The sequence below is a fragment of the Thermobia domestica genome, chromosome 10 (genome assembly GCF_964235325.1).
Source record: "Thermobia domestica chromosome 10, izTheDome1.hap1.1, whole genome shotgun sequence".
In the NCBI taxonomy this organism is placed as follows: Eukaryota; Metazoa; Arthropoda; class Insecta; order Zygentoma; family Lepismatidae; genus Thermobia; species Thermobia domestica.
In genome coordinates, this window is record NC_137463.1 from 265,784,716 (window position 1) to 265,807,816 (window position 23,101).

The 23,101-nt window shown below is 39.2% G+C and overlaps 1 protein-coding gene across 1 annotated transcript in view; it reads right to left on the reverse strand.

Moving 5' to 3' along the window:
• Positions 1–442: 442 nt before the first annotated feature.
• Positions 443–23,101, reverse strand: part of LOC145662216 (uncharacterized) — a 46,083-nt gene continuing 23,424 nt past the window's right edge. The window contains exons 4-7 of the mRNA XM_081727548.1: positions 22,796–22,931; positions 11,477–11,701; positions 4,197–4,369; positions 443–749 (exon numbers count right to left, since the gene is read on the reverse strand). Of these exons, the coding sequence (XP_081583674.1) occupies positions 554–749; positions 4,197–4,369; positions 11,477–11,701; positions 22,796–22,931 (730 nt within the window). The 3' untranslated portion in view covers positions 443–553. The remainder of the gene's footprint in view (positions 750–4,196; positions 4,370–11,476; positions 11,702–22,795; positions 22,932–23,101) is intronic.

The window sequence follows — 23,101 nt, forward strand, 5'->3', positions numbered from 1 at the left end:
GTCATGTTTCATTACTGATTTTCCAGGATACATTCGTCGAAACGAGTCTGTGGCTTCATTCCATGCTACGTTGAGGGTGAGGGATGTGAGCGCTTTATTTCGGGGACAGGAATCACGTCAAGTTACACCATACCGGTATATAAATTATAAAATACTATTCAATTTTGTATGAGCACCCTTCTGGTAGACTTGTCCACCGCCCTCGTTAGTATCCCAGCAGGGGCCTGATGATTACTATAAGCTGGACAGGGGTAAACGCAATGCAGTAATAGCATATACATGGATATGAAAATATTTAATTAAAAACACATTTAATATCATACTTAATAAAGTTTGAATACAAATATATAAAATAGTTGCTAATTACAATTGTTTTAATTCTTTTAGAAGCTAAACATGGTAAAATGGTACAGAAATCTAGAACTGCATTTTGTTTCGCCTCAGTAATGTCATCATAACACGTTCTGATCCCTAGTTTGTACCTAGTACCTTGATAAACTACTGAGCAACACCACCATATCACCATATTAAAGTATTTTTAAAACAGATAATTTCATACTGTAATGTCAGGGATTGGTTCGACTTCCAACAAAGGTTCTGAGACGCTGTCGGTGAACAGTTCATAAGTGTATAAAGGGACAGAATTATATTTTCCTGTCTGTCTCAATTTCTGCTCGTAGTTGTAAACTTCTGCTTTCCCGGTGATGGTATGTAATCGGCTGCCTTCGAAGCTGCCAAGCAGGACAAATCTGTAAGAGAAAATACACATATATATCACTTAAGCGAAAATCAGTTACGTTTCAATAAGGAAGCATGTACTTCTGTTGTCTTGAAGTCAACGAATACAAATTGTGTTTTACAATCAACGTTCTTCTCGTCATCGGGTGTAAAAAGTAGTACAGAAAGATTGTAAAGGCGCGACTAAAAGCTCAATGAAACAGTAGTTATGCATAGCAGATATTATCATGTTTATTATTATATGTTCATGTGTTTTCCTTTTCTTTTACGAGTTTTATTTAATAGCCAATGATGCTAGGTGTTTAACTTAATGTAAAAACAATTTTCTTCGCGTCGGCTTCAAGATAGTAGCCCAGGTGCATGATCTTCGCTACATAATTTTATGTCTGCCACTGTATTCAGAGACTAAATAAATGATGCTTGAATATTTTTAAAATCATATGAACTGCATCTGTTAATGCCTGTCAGTAATGAATATTTGAAAATTGTTGATTGTTAAGAAGGTTTATTATGTAGAAACAAGACATCACGCTTTATAAAAGGTAGGATTCAGAAGTAATGAGCCTCACTTTATACTGACGCGTGAACACCCTGCAGCACCCTCCGCTTGACAGCGACGGTGGTGGTGAGTGTTGGCTTCACAGCACAACGCGGGTCAGTTGGCTCCCAGCTTTCGGAGCGGTAGCATCGACCTTAACTGTAGCCCCTATACGGTGATGCGTGACATGGCGATATGGAAAGTTCGTTAGAGCAACGCTACGCGATCAAATTTTGCTTCCGGTTGGGCAAGTCTCCTTCCGAAACGTGCTTCAACACGCGTTTGGGACTGAGTGTCTGTCCTATTCTCAAGTCAAAAAGTGCCACAAGGCTTTTCGAAGACGAAGACCATGCTCATCGCCTTTTTCGGAGTGACGGGGATCGACCACTACGAGTTTGTCCCGCCCGCACAGACCGTGAACGCTGCTTACTACCGGCAAGTCCTGAAAAGGCTGAAAAGAAGCTTCGCGCGCAAGCGCAGGGACATCAAGGACAGCTGGAAGCTTCACCACGATAACGCCTCCAGTCACACCGACTACCTGGTCCGAGTCAACCCCAGCCTCCCTACAGTCCGGACTTGTCGCCTCCTGACTACTTCTTGTTTCCACGTTTAAAATCAGCGCTGAAAGGAAAACGTTTCGACTCCGTCGAGGAAAGCAAAGCAAATATCAAGGCAGCCCTTGCAGCCATCCCGGAACAGGCCTTCGGGGAAGCCTTTGAGTCATAGAAAAGCCGCCTACAGAAGTGCATTGATGCAAGATGTGCCTATTTTGAAGACTATTAGTCAGTTGTACCGATCAGCTCAATAAATCTGTCTTTTTGACAAAGGCTCATTACTTTTGAATTCTACTCTGTACAAGGTGATGTCAAAGGAAGCTTGGGGTAGGACGGTATAACTACGCTATTCTTGGATAACCATTGATCTATACTTGTAGAAAATTTGTAGTGGAGTGTGACCATGAATGTCAATTAACAAGTGAAACCCTTTCATCGTTTCAGCGAGAGGCTAAGATCAGAGTGTGTATTCTCTAAGGACCAGGTGCATTATCTTCCTACATGACAATAGTAGGACTCACTCTTATGACTCTTTGGGAGCTACCTATCCATTCAGTGTTGAAGCTGAAGAAAAGTTTAAGAGGACCTATTTTTGATTGGATCAAGAAGTAAAGGAAAGCGTGCAGCACTTTTTCTATTTGCACATCCTCAAGAATACTTCAAAAGATAAATCTGATGCTTTTGATGTGCATTGTCAATGTGGGAGAGTACCGGAATTTCTATCTTTTTACGGGATTCCGTCAGACAAGCTATAAATATATTACATTTGCATATATGATATATGTGTGTGAATGTGAGGTTGCTACGTGGCGTAAATCCAATTTCGAAGCTGCCAACATTTACAGTAAACATTTATTACTTTAATATCTGTACTAAAATATTGCTTAATTATTCCATAACTGGCGACCACATAAAATCAACTTGCACAGACCTATCTATATTTTAGTGTATCTTTACAATATCAAACAAATTCATTGATAAACGATAAATAAACTCAATACCACTTTCAGCACGCATATTTTCGAAATACATTGAACTCTTGCCATAAGGCATTGTGAACGGGATTACGCTTGGCAACAATGTAGAAAACATGAATGACGTTTATATCACAAGTCATGACCTACATATAGCAGAAAGTAAAGGCCAGATGCTGTCGGCCCTGGTAGCAGAGTGAGCTAGCGCAACATGCTAGTAAGGAAGTTCGTTGTTGGCGTGGGTTCAAGTCCTGTTAGGAACGTTTTTCTTATTATTCTTAATTTTTTTTATAATACTTCTTTCGTTAAAATAAGATTAAAATAATATTAAAAAGTGATTTAACGATTATTTTTTAAAATTTTCATTAAAATAAGATTGCCCTTGTACTTATACAGATCCATAGCAAAAGTAATACAATAATAATAATAATAATAATAATAATAATAATAATAATAATAATAATAATAATAATAATAATAATAATAATAATAATAATAGTAGGAACGGGTTTATTGCAATTCGGCATTCATTTGTTTCCGTGCGATGTTGCCAAACCTAATGCCTTCTGGCTAGGGCTAAGTGTATTTCGAAAATATGCTTTCAGCACCTCAATTGAGGTTTCATATCGTCAGATGCAGACTTAGATCCTAATCACCTATTTCGCTAAGTAATGTCATTAATTCTTTTGTAGTGCAGTATTGAAAGAAGAGTGATGATGAAAGATGGCGGAGGAATCTAAGTCTTTCAACTCCCAGCCTCTTATGTTCATCATCTATAATTGTTATAGCAGTATTATCCCATATAAACAGCTCCCATATGATGATAACTTATGTTGTGATGATGGCTGATAATAAGTTTTTTTTTTTAAATTGTTTAAGCCTTTGCAATGGATGACAACAGAATAGAAAACACGACCCGATAAAGTATTATGATCGTTAAGGATATTGAATGTAAGGGCAATGGATTAGTCACTAAATGGCCTTTCGAGCCTGAGTTGGGTATCAAAGAGTTTCACAATTTCCCACAAAACAAAATAGTATGATATTAGGATGCATAAATTACAAGTTCACGACGACCTATTCTCTCTTGACAATGTGCTATTCGAAACCTAAAATGGATGGAGATTCATTTTGTTATAATATGAAGCAGTAGCTATATTAAATTTAATTTCTGAGCCAACATTGGTTTTGTTGCAATGTGAGTAACTCTAACCTCAGTCTTATCGTTAAGTACTACTTATAAATACTGTAGTGCATTTCTATACCCAAATTGAAAACTTTATTTCGTAAATAATTTTGGAGTAAACTACTTTATGCGTCTCATTAGTCAGAACTGTTTCAACTATGATGGTATCCATACCTATTTTTGTATAGAAGAATTGTTATACTTACTTTAAGCCGTTCTCATGACGAAGGAAAACATTGTTGTCAAAATACATGACAGGGTATGCCCAACAATATGCAATTTGAAATGGTTTCTGGAAACAAACCAAAATAAAACCCTTAATCAGAATGTCCATTTCAAATTTCCTGTACGCGTGGATTGTGCTACTCTGTAGGATGACCTGGAGATAAAATTAAATACAACAGTTAGAAATAGAAGTAGTAGATTTTGGTGATACATTTTGAAAGATTAACCCTTAAGAGCCTGCCTTACCAAAAATAATAAAAAATGTATCATTTTTTCTGTTGCTTGTTTATTCATCAGTGAAAGGAGATAATGAAATGCAAGATACCACAATCATAGATAATGCTATTCTACAACAGAAAATATAAATCTGAAGAATGCTCAGTGTTGCCATCGATAGAAATTACAGTGTTGCCAGATAAACAATTTCCCTAAAATCTAAGTTAATGCAGCGAGTAGAGGAACGACCTCAACTGCATTTGATTACATATCATGTTGTTTTGGTTTCTTCTGAACTACTTTTTAATTGACATTATTATTTAGTTTTAATAACTGTATGTTAAAACTATTTAGTTTATTACAAACTAAATACAACTATTATTTAAAAAGTAGTTCACAGGAAACCAAAACAATATGATACATAACCAAATGCAGTTGAGTTTGTTCCTCTACTCGCTGCATTAACTTAGATTTTAGGGAAATTGTTTTTCTGGAAACAATGCAATTTCTATGGATGGTAACACTGAACATTCTTCAGGTTCATATTTTCTGTTGTAGAATAGCATTATCTATGATTGTGGTGACTTGCATTTCATTATCTCCTTTCACTGATGAATAAACAAGCAACAGAAAAATGGTAAATCTTGTATTATTTTTAGTAAGGCAGGCTCTTAAGACTCAAGGTAAGTGAGGTATTTTAGTGTGCAGAAATTTGGACTGTGCCTCTTAATACAATTGTGGACAGAAATATATGAAATTTAGTACAAGAATATATTATTATCTTCTCTTGCATTGAGGAATATAAAATATTAGAAATCTTTCAAGAAGTTGTATATAAACTATAATAACATACTGTTGTTGCAGTGCCGTTACTGTTGCAGTGCCAGCAGTACTCCTATGGTTTCCAGAGCATATCTTTTCGCACTCAACCCTAACCATAGGAACTAAATACCGGTACACGTTTCTTAAGGACTAGCTCAGGAGAAAGTAGAAACGAGAAACACAGTTCTGATTGGTTGGCGTTATCCACTTCTTTCCACGTTGCATTAAAATAGTAGAAATCAAACGGTTGCTGCTGTCAGCCTTCGTAGCCGAGTGGGCTAGCGCTATATGCTAGTAATAATAAAAGTCTCTTTTGGCGCGAATTCAAACCCGGCCCGAGGAAAGTTTTTTTTTTACATTTTTATAACACTTATTAAATTAAAATAATATGAAAATAATACTTAAAAAAGTTATTTATTTATTTTTGTGCAGATAAGTAGTTGTAGTACTTATGCCCTTGTACTCCATGATATAGGGCTCGTTTTTTTCCCCTTGTACTTCATGATATAAATTTTGTGACCAACTTAAAACAAATGGCTCGGATAGCGCGTAAAACAGCTGGCTAGAGTAGCGCGCGGAAAAAAGTACTTCCGGGAGTATTACTCTCCCGAGCGGGTCGTGTTTTTTATTGGTAGGAGTTATTTGTTGGCCTCCCCCCGTAGTACATATTAATCGAAGTTGCACCACCAGAGTGTGACGTAATGTCACATGGTATTATCATGTGGGCAAAGGTAGAATGAAATGAGCCCTGCGGGACTTCTAATCCCCTTCCTCGCTTAGCTATGTTTCGTAACGTAAGTAAATCACCTTTCTTTTATTAATAAATATGTGTGTGCAAAGTGCACTAATTACCACATGACATTACGTCAAGACCGGATGATGCAACTTCAAAGTAAATTTAACTGCATTCCAAGGAAGGGAAGGAAGCGTATGCCTACCTTTCCCCCTCCTGGTGCTTGTGGCACCTCCCTATCTCTAACTCCCCACTACCCCTTACAACCACTCGCTTCGAGAGGGCTCCACTTCTTACTCTCTTTTTGGTTTATAACGTCATTGTTTATAAGGGCTATCAGAAATCTCTAGATAAATGATGGGAAAAGCACAATTTATGTATTATATATTACCTAGGAGGGCATACGAGTATGAGTATTATTATCATCTTATTTTAATCATAAAAGTGTTACGAAAATTAAAAACAAAATAAAAAAACTTTCCTGTGTCCGGATTTGAACCCACGCCAAAAGCGACTTTCATTACTAGCATGCTCTGCTACGAGGACCAACAGCATTTGGAGTTTGATTTCTGCTATAAGTATGCTACGTGGCGAGAAAGGGATAACTCCAACCAAACAGAACCATGTATTTAGCTCCTATGGCTAGATCGAGCGTGATTAAAATATATATCTACGCGTTGTCACCAAATTTGCGGAAAATACCAACATTTTTCAATTTACAGATACAGAATTAATGCTCTCTATATAATACAGTAAACGATAAATCTGTACTGAATAATTTCAATGAAGAAATAATTGCTTTCCTTTAAATTCTTTAGAGGCTTGCAGGCTAACTTCACTTTCACAATAAACTTTTAATTTAATATTTACTTATCATTAAAATATTTTCATCTTAGCTATTAGGGGAGACCAGGGCTGGTTGACATAGGGGAAGGCTGACACATTGCAAACTAAATCTATGTTCAGTGATTGGTAACCCCGATGCTCATGTCATAGTAGTGGCTAAATACGACGCAGTTTTTATTGTACTTTCATGGATACAGGAGAGCGTTTGAAGAGTTGAAAAGACCAAAACATTTTTAAAGGGGGCAAGTAAATTTTTATAATTCTAGTTTTTATGTGATTTGAGGTATTAATTTATTAGTAAAGAAAACAACGAACGACGGATTTCAAAAATTACTATTTCGCCTTCAATAAGCACTGAGATAAACAGTGTATGACTCATAGTCATTGTTTGCGGAAGCAAATAAGTTGACATGGCGCGATGGGGTTGGTAGACATAAAAGGCTTGGGGTAGATTGACACGTGTGTCAACCAATCCCATATGGTGATGAAAGATATGAAGGTATTTTGTTAAGTTTTATGGTGAATGTTACTTTACTTTCAGAAGTTTGACATTTCCTTCTTTCAGTTTTGTACTGTAGGCCTATATTTATTGATCGAAACTTCACTTCACGTCAACAAACACTTTCCTCCCTCTCCCCCAACTCACCCCTTCCCAAACACTTCCGATTTGGCAGGTCTATTTTCTTGTCTAAGAGAGCATTATTTTCCACACTTTGTCATTGGCTAAGCACGTAATGATAACAAAGGAGGGGACTTCGATGGGGTATTTGCTGCACATCTGCCTTGCATTTCTGAACATTAAGACGAAAGACAATGTATCTTGCATTCCTAAAGCAGCAGAAGAGTTTGAAAAAAATAAATGCCAAGAGAAAGAGTATGATTTTTTAAGGTAAGATGGAGCCAGAAACGATGAAATAATTTTTCTATTGTAATATAAATAGACGGAGACTGTTGTTTTTAAAAAATACTCGATGAAGAATAGAGAGAAAGTAAAATCGGGAGTGGAAGGGAAGAAGTGGACATATTCAAACAATAAATTTTCTTTGCTTTACGTCATTAGGTCTATAATAGGCTACCACAAGAGGTGCAGATTGCAACATACCGTTATCTATACCAATAATAAACAAAACAAATCATGGATCCAATGCTCACGTTGCAAGAACTGGGCTCACAGGGCACGTATTGACAGAAGCACATTCTATTTGTGTCATTATTGTAATTCAATGGACGATATGTCTGAGTGGAAAACAGATGTATGTAACTTGTTGTGATTTAGTGTAGCTAGGCTTACTTTGTTGTGAAATAACTACTACAGGGTCGTATCCAGAAGTAGTAGGATTGATTTTTTTTTAAAGTTATTGAACATTTTGGTACATCGACTTAATACTCTTCAAAATGGACCCCTTGGGCATTCACACACTTCTGGTAGCGAGCCTTCAAAGTCGCGAAGGCTTTCTAGAAGTCGTCTTCCGGGATGCCGTTCAGCGCCATCGTCGTCGCCGCTTGGACCGCTTCCACCGAGTCAAAACGATGTCCCTTGAGCTGCCTCTTGATACGGGGGAACAGGAAGAAGTCCGGTGGTGCTACATCAGGGCTGTAGGGAGGGGTGAGGCAACGTGGAAACGCCGACTTTGGTCAGGATATCCCTCACAATTCACGCGGTGTGGCACGGCGTGTTGTCATGGTGGAGCTTCCATTTCTCCACCAGGTCTGGTCGCAAGCGTGTGATCCGATTTCGCAGCCGTGCGAGCACTTCCACGTAAAATCTTGCATTTACACTGTGTTCAGGAGGTACAAACTCCTTATGGACAATGCCACGACGGTCAAAAAATGCAATCCACATCGATTTCACTTTCGATTTCGACATTCTGGCCTTCTTTTTACGGGGTGATTGTGCGCCTCATGGTATCCTCCTTGTAGGCCTGCGTAAGCTAGCTGTCCTTGGTTTCGGTCGCTGATTTTCCCAGTTTGATGCAAAACTTGATGGCGTACCGCTGCTCCAAATTTCGCTCCATCACAACTGACGACGAGGTGTCACAACAGGAGGTAACTAACACAGTGGTCCACCCTCAACTAACGCACGCAGGTGACTGCCGCCGGTCGACACCTGTTCCCAAGGCTACCCCCCATAACATCCGGCCTTTCAGCCCCCACTTACATTGCTCCGCGCGCGCGGGAAAAATCAGTCCTACTCTTCTGGATGCGACCCTGTATGTCTACGTTAGCTATAGGTAAAAGTATTTTGCATCTTGTTTTGTTCTATTCTGTTTTAGTTGTGAAAAACATAACCTAAGGTCAATTATAGGCCTATTCCAATCCAGTCATTCTTTCAGTAAAAATGTTCCGGGGGGTGGCACACTTAGCATTCCGGGGTGACACTGCTGGTACTATTCTATTTATTATTAGATTAAAGACATATTATTTTTGTCTTCTCCCGGGGGCACTGTGAGAGCTCCGGGGGGCAGTGTCTCCCAAAAAATATGTATGGAAGAAACTCTGTTCCAATCCATAGCTCTTTTTGTGGTAGAAAGAATTAATACGCAGTTTTGATAATACTTTTGGTTGTGATGGTAGGTAGGAAGCACAGGACTGAATTTCTTTTTAAGAAGTTGTGAACGTTAGCCTGCATAATGTATGTTTCAGTTGCCTACAGTCGATCTAACATTCCATTTGCATTATTTGTATTCAGTTGTTTAAGATAATAGTGTTAGTAGTCATTTAAGTACTTATTAACTAGAATGTCTAATTTGGAAATACACTGAATATGAAAGAAATACGTACAAAATATTTCAATATATGAGTGTGTCCACTTACCCCATACAGTATGTCAACCAACCCAGACTCGGGACTAGTTGACACCTTTCATTTAATGTTATTTTAGCTCCCATAATATAATACAGATAATATTCGACATTGTTTTAATTAGTAGGAAAAAGTATAACAAGTTTCACAATACAGTAGAGCGTCGATTATCCGAAGTTATTGGGGGACATGGGTGTTCGGAAAACTGGTTTGTTCGGATAATCGAACTGTACATGTTTATTTGCCAAAAAGAAGTACTATACAGTGTGACGCTGGATTCAAAAATATGGTTACATTGCTCTTTATTGAAGGAATTGAAAAGGGATATTTTGGATTAATGTGTAATTTACAAGACAATTTTCTCTTTTAGCTTGTTACAAGCTAGTAACAGAGAAAGGAAATATGCAAAACCTCGAAGGTGACTGTGGTCGCCTTACTACGCAAAAATTCGTAGGATGTTTAATTGTTGAAGGTTATGCTTGGTTACTAGCAGGATAAACTATCACGATTTTGTCAACGTGACCCCGCATTTGCGGAAATTTTGGTTAATAGTTAAGAATCTCTGGACAAGTCATAGATAGATGTGGATAATTCTAGAAATCCTGTTATTGAAATCTTCCGGCGGTAACAGTCACGCCATCCACGTGCGTGCTGAATCACGCCACATAATTTGGGTGCGGTTCCTTGCTAATAGCCAATTAGAATGCAAAGAGCAACAAGTTTCCATATTTGTGAATCTGACGAATAGGATATGATGACTGATGTGAGGCCTGAGTGTGGCCCTCGTAAAATAATAAAAAGGGATCTCAAGGTCTAAATAATTAATTCGGAAGACCAACGAAGTAGTGATTAGGAGTATCGTAACTCATACATTCGGGAATCCAAGTTGCAAGGTGTTAGAAGACTTCTATACAAGGTATGTATATACATGCACAATTGCTATATCGAGTTCAAGTAATGATGTCAGTCAGCACTATAAAATAATTCATCAGCCTATAGTAAAACTTTCAAGACTAAGAACTAAAAGTCGCATACTCGTAATTCATCTTCCATCTTTACTAACTTAAAAATTGGATTGTCCAATCAGTTAATCAAGCTATATTAATGTACTTGACTATAAATGAAGAAGCAGATATCAGATTGCTTTTGTAAAATAATTCAACTAAATATTGTTGTATATTCCAAATTAGTTGTGTAATAAACTAAATATCTTAAATTTTATGTTGTCATTTCCCCTAGGTTAATCATTTTTTCCCATGAAGATCATGTGTAATTTAATTATAATACTAATGTGACACCCGCTAACTTATAGCGTGAGCAGATCTCATGTTCATGGTAAAATAAACGAGCTAAATAAGTAAAAAGAGTCTGCACATCGTCACAACAGTAAATTTATTCATAAAAAGAAGTGTGCTGATTGTTGAAACACAGCGATTGGTGGCTTGGCCGGTCACCAGCGCCTTATGAAGGCCCCATTAGAAGCAATGTTCCGCCAGCGGTGGCTCAGTGCGGCGACTACTGTGGGAAACTTGGTTTGGGAGTGAGGGGGATGATGGACAGTATGGTGGGAGAGTAACAGGTGCGAGCGAGTACACTACACAGTTTGGTTAAGCGGTCGTTCGGTTGACCGACGTTCGGATAATTGACGCTCTACTGTACTTCCTTTCCTCCTCTAGAAAATTTACCTCATCAGTTATAGCCGACAAATGAAAAAGTGTGTCAACCATCCCCGGTCACCCCTATCGTTTAACAATAAACTATAATTATACAACATTGCCTTAAATTTAAAATAATATGGAATAATGATGCTACATCTGAACTAGTAACGATTTTGTCCTGTACCTTAACACTGTGGCCAGGTTCAACGATAAGTGGGACGTTGCGTACTGACAAGGAATCTTTCTGAATATGTTCTTGTCGTCTCGTGTTCCCATCCAGATGGTAAGTGGCTTTAATATTTAACGCGTTCTTGTCAAAGTCGCAAGGAACGCTAAAAGTTAATTCAGGACTATTCTGAACTTTCATTGTCTTCATCAGCCGCCACGATTGCCTCCGGAGGGAATACATCTGAAATTAACAAAATAGTGATTGTGCATGTAATGATGTTCAGGTGAAAGAAGAAAATTTGATATATTTTTTTATTTTCAAGTAATATTGTCTCACTGTTACGAGAAGACGCTTAACAATAAATACAATCTATTCGTTAAGAGTGTACTGTTTATAAATACAGTGAATAAATGAATAACCAAAATGTTTCAGAAGAATAGAAAGTATGAATTCTTAATGGCAACGAATGACACCTTTTAGCGCCATAAAATTGTTTTCTGTATTTTCTCAAAAACTGTATATTACTTTCTACTGTCAAGCAATGTCAGTTTGTTTAGCTCCAAGTTATCTGTCGACTTATATGGCCCAGGCTATATAATCTATCACTTGTTATATAGAACGAAATTGTAGGAAGATATATATATATATATATATTATTGTTACCAGAAATCATTACATTAATACAGACGGTGGATATCCTTCACCATATCGTGTGTTAGAAAAGTATGGAACCTTATTTTTTCCCACATTGTAAAAAATGAGGTGTCGAAACAACACGAAATGACTACAACTTTAGTGTGTTACTTGTGCGTTAATTCAACACCAACCACATCGCCTTCAGAGCATATCAAAAATAACTAGTTAGTACCTGAGAGAATTTGCATTGGTATTTATTGTTTAATATGAGCAAAGATCTGTGAAATATCTTTGGCACTTCTGCCAAGTAACGAATAATATTCTGTGTTTTTAGTAATCGGTCACAATAATATTTTAAGCCTGTGAATCATCTGACAACAGTTATACAAATATCTGTGCTTCCATCTGTTTTCTTTATGTATTATTCTTGTGTCTTAGCATATATAAACGTAAGATGGCAGAACTATTGCCTGTGTTACTGTTGTCAGACGGTTCACAGGTTTACAATAATATTATTGTGACCGATTACAAAAAACATAGAACATTATTCGTTACTTGGCAGAAGTGCCAAAGATATTTCACAAAGCTTTGCTCATATTAAAAGATAAATACCAATGCAAATTCTCCCAGGTAGTAACTAGTTATTTTTGGTATGCTCGGAAGACGATGTCTTTGTGCTCACATACTTTCACCAAGAAGCCTAGCCTCTCTTGTGTTAGTTACTGTGCAAGCGAGGACCAAGTATTGCAAAACGTACTTGTGAGCATAGCACACTTACGCACTTAGGGGATTGACGAAAGTTCTCACTTTCGGAGGGCAAGCTTGCTTTTTGAACATCATTAATCATCTCTCTTTTCACTTCCATCTTCATTTGGGCTTCGGCCCTAGGCTTGTTTCTCATCATGACGGATCTTAGCAACGCTGCCGGACCATCGCATCTCAGTCAACAAACTCCACTTAGTATAGGCCCAAACGGTCGTCAAAAAACTCAGCCTCGTATCGTTACCGGAACGCCAAGATCAGGACCCAGCACCTCTGTTTCACTTAGTTACGCTGAGTCTATTACAAGAGGACAACGCATTCGCTCTCGGTCTCTCTCAGATGGTGTACAATGTATGGATCCTAAGAAACAATGTGTGACACCTATAGTTGATCAGAGTAACAGCCATTACATGGATTGGGCATCAAGTTCAGTCGAAAACACCAACACACAGCGCCACCCAGAGCCTGTATATAATTTTCTCTTAACCGAATATGACCAGAAGTATGACACTGTTCGCGCAGTTTTTCAACAGTTGGTTAAATATGTGCCTCGTCCTGAAATACGCGAAATCGTCAAAACTCGCAGAGGCAGAATCTTAAAATCAACGAACTCAAATTTCGTATCGCATGTGCGTAACAAGGCCACTTTTGAAATCTTTGGTCCAAAGGCTAAATTAACAGCACTAAATCCCAGTACACGCAAAACCCCTCCTCCTCCTAGACGATCACCAATGCTATCAGTCGTTATACGAGGAGTGGAACCAGACCTCACCGATGAGGAAATTTGTGAGGAATTACATCAGGAAGGGTTCCCTCTAAAACGATGTATCAGAATAAAGAACAATAACGGTGCAACATATCTTGTGCGGGTAGTCACAGACCAGCCACAGTTGATCGACCAATTGTTGTCTAAAGGGACATACATTTATAGACGGCGCTATAAGGTCGAACCCTCTCGTACACCACCTCCTTTACCGTTACGATGCGAGAGATGTCAAATGTATAATGCACATCCCACATCCGAATGTACTAACGATATTAGATGTGGCTATTGTTCATTGCAGCATCCTACCACGGATTGCCCCAATCAAAAAGCACCGCCACAGTGCAGTACATGTCCTGAGAAACATTCGACTTATAGCTACAGATGTAAGGCCAAGCCACCACCTGAGCCATCCAAACCAGAACTTGTTGCTCCCATAAGGTCTGCTGATCGTCCAACTCCACCTGCTAATTCTTTACTCCACCCTGTTACGGTTGAAGATCTGCTCCGCTTTCTTACTATTAGTTTACAGAACATCCATCCGTTTCTTCGCACTTACATTCTAAACCAAATCATTCATGCAGCTAAAATCTTGTTTAATCTTCAACTCAATGCCACCTATTCTGGACCAACAGTTCATTTTCAAATCCAACCTGTCGAAGTCTACGTTTAATATGGCTGCTTTCATTTTCCACCTTTTCTGTTATTTCGTTATGGCTTACAATTTATTATTTATGAACATCCGTTCTCTGCTGACATATCAAGTGCTGTTCACGCAATTATTACAGGAAGAACAAATTTCAGCCTTTGCGCTCAATGAAACATACCTGGCTCCTTATCTCCAATGTTACATACCAAAATATAATTTACTACGCCATGATGCTCCATCTGGACCGCGCCTATATGGAGGTACAGCTATCGGCATTAGCGCTCGTCTACCATACCGCACTGTTACGATGGCTCACGCTTTCAATCTTCCAGAGTACAATATAGCAACTATTTACTTTCGAGGTCGCACAGTCACATTTGCCACAATCTATGTTCGCCCAGGAAAGATTATCAGTTATGATTTCTTTCGTTTCATCGATACACAATCTCGGCATTATATCATCATGGCAGACTTAAATTTTCATAGTCGAACACAGCGCGACAAACAGCTTTTCCTTGACTTTATACAAACTCCCACAACAGGGGAATTTCACATCTTGCCGCAGCCTACGAGACCAGCTAGCAATACAACTCCAGACGTAGTAATCACCTCGTCTTCTCTATCTCATTTCGTAAACATTACTGTACTGGACTCAATCGGCAGCGATCATGTTCCTATTAAACTGGAATTGCAATGTACAGCGAAGCCAACAAATCCTTTACCAGCTAGGAAAATCTATCTCTATCATAAAGCTAATTGGGATCTATACCGATCCACCATCGATGACGCAATTAGCGCACTTACTGTACCTACCTCGCAACATAGTCTTGATCACGTCATCACGGACCTCACTGCCACAGTTCAATATGCAGCAGAACATTCAATTCCTTCTACTCATTTCCATCCGCATAAACCTGTCTTGCCGCCAAAGTATATTACATTAATTTCTGCTTCCCGTCGCGCTTATCGCGAATACCGAACTAGCGGCAACTTGGAGGCACTTCGCTTACATCGTCAATATCTCCGAATAACACATAACTACATAATAGCTTATAAGAAAAGACAGTGGATTCAAACGTGTAACACTCTTACCACAGAAACTCATCCCAGCAAATATTGGCGTAAGTTCCATCAACTTACTGGTCAAACGTCTAGCACGCCCTATCCTATTATTCACAACAATCAAGCTCTAAATTCTGACATAGAGAAGGCGAATATTTTTGCTGCATTTTTCCAAGATATCTTCACTCCACTTCCTGGAGGGTACACACTGCAACGCCTTCAATCTTCGATCAACCGTCATGCTGATCCGACCTCCGCTCATTTACAACCATCTGACCACCATGTTCTGGAACCTAATAATCCACTTACTCAGGCCATAGACCCAGATGACATCAGAGCAACTTTAGCAACTAAACGCAGTACGGCACCTGGCTTCGACTCCATTACATATGCTCTCATCAAATATGCACCTCCTTCTTTTATTCTGATTCTAAGTCATATTTACACTTTCATCCTTCGTACTGGCTTCTTTCCGCTCGATTGGAAGTACTCCAAAGTTCTTTTATTCCCTAAGCCAAAGAAACCACCATCTGACGTCCAGTCGTATCGCCCGATCCATTTAACAAGTTGTTTCTGCAAAATATTCGAACGTATTCTCGTTCGACGGCTTCACAGACACTTTCTAATGAACGATCTTCTGCCGATCCATCAAGCTGGTTTTCGACCCCATTTCAGTACACTAGATCAGTTATTACGACTTACCACGGCCATTTATAACCAATACAACAAGGGTTTTCCTTCCTGCTTAGTTACATTTGATTTGGAGAAGGCATTCGATAAAGTCTGGCATCCTGGCTTAATATACAAATTACCTAACTATCTGCTGCCCGTATCTTATATACGCTTAATCACTACCTTCTTAACCGGACGTATCGCATATATTTCTATTAACAACACACTATCTCACCCCATTTTCTTACACTCTGGCGTACCTCAAGGTTCTTCTTTGTCTCCATTGCTGTACTTACTTTACGTTGCCGATCTCCGACTCACTCCTCACGTTCAAGTCTATCAATTCGCTGATGACACAGCATTTCTAACAACAGCTCGTACTATTCAGCGCATCAACAGACTACTGCAGCCAGCTATCGATACATTTGCCCGTTGGTGTCACGTGTGGAGACTCAGTATTAATTCTGCGAAAACACAATCTATCGTATTTCTACCACCTCGTAGACGATCCAGAGTGTTTCGCAATCCGAATCTATTACACATCCATGTGGACCACACACCCGTTCCCCTTTCATCATCTCTTACCTACCTTGGGGTGATATTTGACACGAAACTCACATGGACTCCGCATCTTAAGAAAATTGTTATTCAAGCCAAGAATAGACTAAATCTTCTTAAACGCTTAGTTGGTACAAGCTGGGGTTTACGACCACAAACTGTCCTCCATACTTACAAAGCCTTTATGAGGGCTACTCTAACTTATGGCCATACAGCTTGGGCCGCAGCTCCCGACAAATTTTACACACAATTATCTATAATGGAGCGACACGCATTCAGACTGGCTTATCGAATTAAATTAACAAGCCCAACCAGGCTTCTCTATGATCTCATAGATTTTCCACCATTGTTCACCCATCTAGAACGGCTTCGTATCCGCTACATTATGAATCGTATTGGCTTACAACACCCCATGCTTCTAGATGTAATACGCTATGACCGAGACAATGATGCACCACCACGATACGTCGATACTCCGCTCCAGCATTACCTCACATTGTACCACTTGCAAATGGATCCTGCCAACCGAGACCCAGAAGTATTTGCCATATATCATCCACGCCATCTGTCATCCTCCATATATCCATCATATGCACAGTAGTCACCTACTAACATGGGCCTCACCTGTCTACATCAGTTCCTGAATAGCCCCAGGAACAGAAGATAACTGCATCCGTTCACTAACAGAACCTAGTGTTGTGGCGTCCAGTACAATTCATCCTCATTTTCATCATCATCTCAAAAAATATTATTTCTTTGCATTGTTCTTCCTGTTACTCTTTTTCTTATCTGTTCGTAGATTCACGCACTTCGCCTTCATGCACTGAATATTTTGTTATTTTCCTGTTCCATATTATTTATGCCTCCATGCACTTATTCTCTTTATGTTGTTGTTATTATTATTATTAGATTTGTGTTACTTGTTGAAATTTATCTCTACTGTATGTATATATGTTATTTACTTAAAATAATGAATGAATAAAGGAAAACCCCTTAGACCAACCACAATTTTTGTTGCCTCTGCAATCCTAATGCAACACTTTCCCGAAGAAAGGGCGCAACCCTTTAAACGGGTAGACGACTAAAAAAAATAAAAAAAAATCTTTGTGCTCTCCCAAGAGAAGGTATTCCCTTCTACGGGTTCTTGCATTGTAAAAAAAAAATCTTTGTGCTGACCCGAAGAAAGGGCAAAACCCTTTAAACGGGACGACGGACCAAAAAAAAAATCTTTGTGCTGAATTAACACACAAGTAACACGCTAAAGTGGTAGTCATTTCGTGTTGTTTCAACACCTCATATTTTACAGTATGGGAAAAAATAAGATTCGATACTTTTCTAACACATATCATATATGGTGAAGGATATCTACCGTCTGTATTAATGTAATGATTTCTGGTAACCATAATATATATCTTCCTACAATTTCGTTCTATATAACAAGTGATAAATTATACAGGCTGGATCATATAAGTCGACAGATAACTTGGAGCTAAACAAACTGACATGCCAGACAGTAAATAATAATACACAGTTTTGGAGAAAATACAGAAAACAATTTTATGGCGCTAAAAGGTGTCATTCGTTGCCATTAAGAATTCATACTTTCTATTCCTCTGAAACATTTTGTTTATTCATTTATTTACTGTATATTAGTGCTCTCAACGGGTCTGGTCGGGTCGGGTTGAAGACCGACCCGACCCGACCCGTGACCCGAATTGACTGACCCGACCCGAACCGTGATCCGATCTGATTGACCTGACCCGATAACCCGACCCGAGCTGACTCGGTTGATCCGACCCGAGTAGCCTGACCCGACAACCCGACCCGACCCGAGTTGACCCGACCTCATTTTTTACAGTGCACGTAAATCAATGTAGCGCTGTAGGCTTTCTTCAGTGTAGACGTAAAGGGGACACTCATACGCAATCGTGATTTTCTTTCCTGCCTGCAGAAAGCGTTAGTTGCTGGCAGTCGACTAACGAGTGAACACTTGTAGTGATCAGTCGTCTCGGATTTCAGTTTTCCTAAAATGACAGAAAAACTTGAGCAGCGATATTGTACTATCAAATTTTGCCCAAAGCTTGTGATACCCAAGCTAAAACCATTCAATCGAACCGGTATATTCAATTTCGAACGAGAATTTGGGCATGAGGAGATTGACCACGAAATTTGATTCAGGCTTCAAACAGAAAATTCCTGTTTGTCGTCAGGTTCCCTACTCACTCGACATGGCTCCGTCTGACTTTTGGTTATTTCTGAAGCTCAAAATACCACTAAAAGCAACCCAATTTGAGTCAAGACAAGACACTATGCGGAATGCAACGGTACGGTTGCTCTCCATTCCAAAGACTGCGTTCCAGAAATGTCTCCAACAATGGCGGGGACGCTGGGAGAAGTGTGTGCATTACCAACAAGACTTTGAAGGGGATTATTCCTTCGGATTTCCAAATCAATAAATGTATTTTTGTGAACCAAAGGTTCGATACGTTTTGAACACATCTCGTATATACAAACATATACAAAATACATATATATTTATTACATATTACATATACTCATTACAACATGATCTATGGTGAATTGAATTATGAGAACTTTTTGCTCTGATCAGATTAGTTCGTAATAAAAGTTTGCTAATTGATTGACCATGAAAAATTTGAACTGCAATCTAAGCCCTTGATTAGTTACTTGGAATATAGTACTGTTTTCTGTGTTACATTTCATTTTACGCTCAAATTGTAGATTCACGTAAGCCATTGCCGATTTATTCTATAAAAGTAACCAAGAAAATTCTGTCGCTTTTTCACCCACCACCTTCGAACATCGATATGTCACCTAAGACGTACATGGAAGATCAAACATAATTCCCATCAGCATCGACGACCTGCCGCCGCCATGGATTCTGAAAGTCCGCCATGGATTCCACCACGGTAGAACTTAGTGTGCCGTGAAGCGAAGAAGGGATCAATTGTATTTATCACGTTTACTAGGGATTTGAACTGGCGTTCTCTAAGGTGGTTGTCCAAGAAATTGAACAGGTGATGACGGCGCAATATCCGGGGAATATGGCGGATGCAATAGTATTTCCCATCCAAGGCATAGAATGGTGATCCGGGTCATCCTAGCCACGTGAGGCTTATCGTTGTCCTGTAACAGGAGAAACCCTTTGCGATTCACAAGTGCTGGCTCCAGAGTTTTGAATTTTTTTAACATGGTTCAACTGCTGACAGTGCACAGTTGCATTGATGCTATGACCACCTGTAAGCAGGTCCCGATGCACGATGCCGCGAGCACTCCACTTAACACACATGGGGCCGCGGTGACTCAGTGGTAGAGCGTTCCCCTCTGGTGCTTGGGGTTCCGGGTTCGATCCCAGCCCCCGCCAAGTGAACTTTGTGGTGGACAAACACCGTGTGCGTGGGTTTCCTCGGGGTTCTTCCGTTTCCTCCCACCTTCTTCATTCCATCATTTCAATCATTACTCATTATCACCGTCTCCTTTAGCCTAACCGGCATAAGCGTGGGACGTAAAACTCAAAGATTTCATTTCATTTTTCCACTTAACATACAGTAGGACTTTCTTCTGTTGCACTGCTGGTTTGAAACCTGTTCATGGGATGTTAACCAATGATGATGACGTCATGGAGTTTCGCAACAAGACACACTTCTCATCACATGTCAATACTCTGTCCAGAAATGGCTCCTTCCTCAGACGAGACAGCAAAGAAACACAGGTGTCTGCTCGCGTTGCCTTCTGGCCCCGAGTCAGATCATGTGGGATCCATCGACCCAAATTGTAGTGCTTCCCAAGTTGATGGAGGTGCTGCCGAATGGTTTATCCTCTCACATTGAATTGTAGTCCCAGTTCCTCACATATCTAGCCACCGTTCACCTCAATTGCTCCCTGAAGATCTTAATTGTGTACATGTTTTGGTCTTCAGGCACGTGGTGCATCTTCGAGTGTTTCGTCACCGTCCTTAAACTTGTCAAACCGCCGCTGCATTGTCCGTGTATTCACGACACCCTCATCAAAGGCCTGGCATATCTACCGTCCCGCTGCAGCGGCGTTTGACCGACTTTGAACTCATACAGCATACACGCCCTTATGACGCTCTTGGCAGGTGCCATGTTCGTTCACGGCTTACGTAGGTTGACGGTTTAACTGAACTGTCACAACCAGGTAGTATGTTGGATATGCCCACACCAACAACTGACCGTCTTATCACCATTCGTATTCAACTCACGGTGGAGAGGTAATTGAACCAGACCTCCACAAAAAGCGACAGAACTTTCTTGGTTACCTTTATAATTTTTGCGATATTAGATTCAGAAATTTTGTAATGCAATTGGGTGCTGTTAAACTTGAGGTTTAATCTCCCGATAATGTTGTTTCGAAATTATTGTTAAAGCTTAATTTTAAATTCAGTATTGTGTTAATCGTTATCTGTTTTTTGTAATTTGTATTGTTGTTTTCGTTTTTAATATTTTTTAAAATTAAAAGCAGCAAGACATAATGCATTTATGGATGCTAATATTTACTGATACAAATACCCAGATTTATAGCGTTATTTAAAAGTTAAAGTTCTCTTTGAGTCTTTCGGTGAACTACCTAGGTATGTGGCTGTTTAATGAAACCCACACTGTGGATGAAACCTGCCAGCAGCTAATATGGCAGTACATCCATTCTTGCAGAAATACACATCCGAGGTCATCCAGAGTTCTGGATGATGGATTTCTTGTTTCAATGGAAGGCCAAGTGCACCCAAGATATGTTCAATCAGTTTAAGAACGGGGAGTGTGGTAATCGGATGTCTTTTATTTCAAATATTCGTAATTTTTCCCTCGCTGCGCAACACACATTGCCGATTTTGTGGGACAAGATATTTCGATGCCGGATTTATGGTCTGGGGTAGACGAACACTAGTGCATATATTTCCACAGGATACTATGATGGATACGAACTATCGGTACGTTATGTGCAACAACACAATTGGTGCGCATGAACGTAGGTTTTGTCTAATGAATGATAATGACCGCTGAAAAGGTAGTAGAAGAGAACCCAGAATACACGGGTATCAAGCATGAGAAGTAGCCACCACTCTTCCAATTCATAATTTCAGGTTGAACATGTCTGGGACGTTTTTCGACGTCAGGTTCAACTCGACATTCACCACCCGGGTCTCTGGAGGACCTCGGTAGGGCGTTTATACAAGATATTGTATTGTACGAGCTGCTAGCAGGTTTCCTCCGCAGTGTGGAAACATGGCGTGTAATATGTATAGTAGATCGGGTATATAGTATAAGACCCAATAGTGAACATTTCTGGTGATGTCAAACAGAACCGATGAAAATTTGACAGTGTGAAACTATACAAGGTACGTAACTTACACTCGCGTTTGCGTGTTTCTATGTTATATGACCTTCGAGATTATTCCTGTTCTATTCCGCAGATTTGTGTTCGCCTCTGGTCTTCTTTCCTTTGTGCCTTTCCATGGACTCTCTTAACTTTTGGACACGAGTGTATTAGAAATTCCATCTTTGGAACACCTAGTCATCTAACAATTTAATTATCTAATTATTTTATTAATAAAGCATCCTAAATAACTCCAGTGTTTGATTAATTTTCCAATGAAAATGGCATTTAATTAGAGATGACCAAATTAATATGAAAATTAATTTTTTGTGCCTTTTAGATTAAAGAAGACTGATGAGTAATGAAAGTGAATCATTGAAATTAAATTTTTTGCTCCCTCCGGAATCGAACTTGGGATTACGTACCAAAACCACTGGGGCTTCCACATAAAAAAAAAAAAAACTTTATAACTGTTATTTTCCTCATTTCTGATTGTTCAGGATTAACAGACATAAACACAAAGAGATCGAGGATAGTTAAAATTGCAAGAGCTCTCCACCGGGAATCGAACGCGAGACAAAAGTACAAAGGTACACGCGCTGTTCATTAGATGAACGAGCAGGGCTACCACTAGGTCAGCGGGGTGAGGTACAAACATATTAAAGTCACAAAGATCGATTGAAAGGATACCCTATTAAGGCGTTAATATGTGTGCTTTCTGATTGTTGTACCCATTGCCACTTCCATTTAAGAAATGTAACGGATGCTGTTTTTCCACAAGAAAAATGAGGGTTCCTTTGTGATACCTATGATTTTAACACACTCAAGAGAAAATAATTGAAAAACTGTGTAGAATGACTCTATTCGTTGGTTTACTTACTGTTTGATTGAGCAGAATAATAATGCTTTCGTTGGTTGGGTTGTGGTACCAAATGAAAATGTTTTTCTCCATGAACGGCGCGTAGAGAAGCCATGGACGCCAGCGGAACTTTCCTGTTTTCACATTGATCTTGAATCTGAAGGAACAATTAATTGCTTCTGTATCTAGAAAAGACTATAGGCCTATATATTCATTAACGTAATTCTTATTTCTTATTACCCAGCGAATCTTATATGGAAAATTAATGTTTTCACACATATAGCTAACAAAAGGAGAACACGTAAATGAATTAGATATAAGAGATGG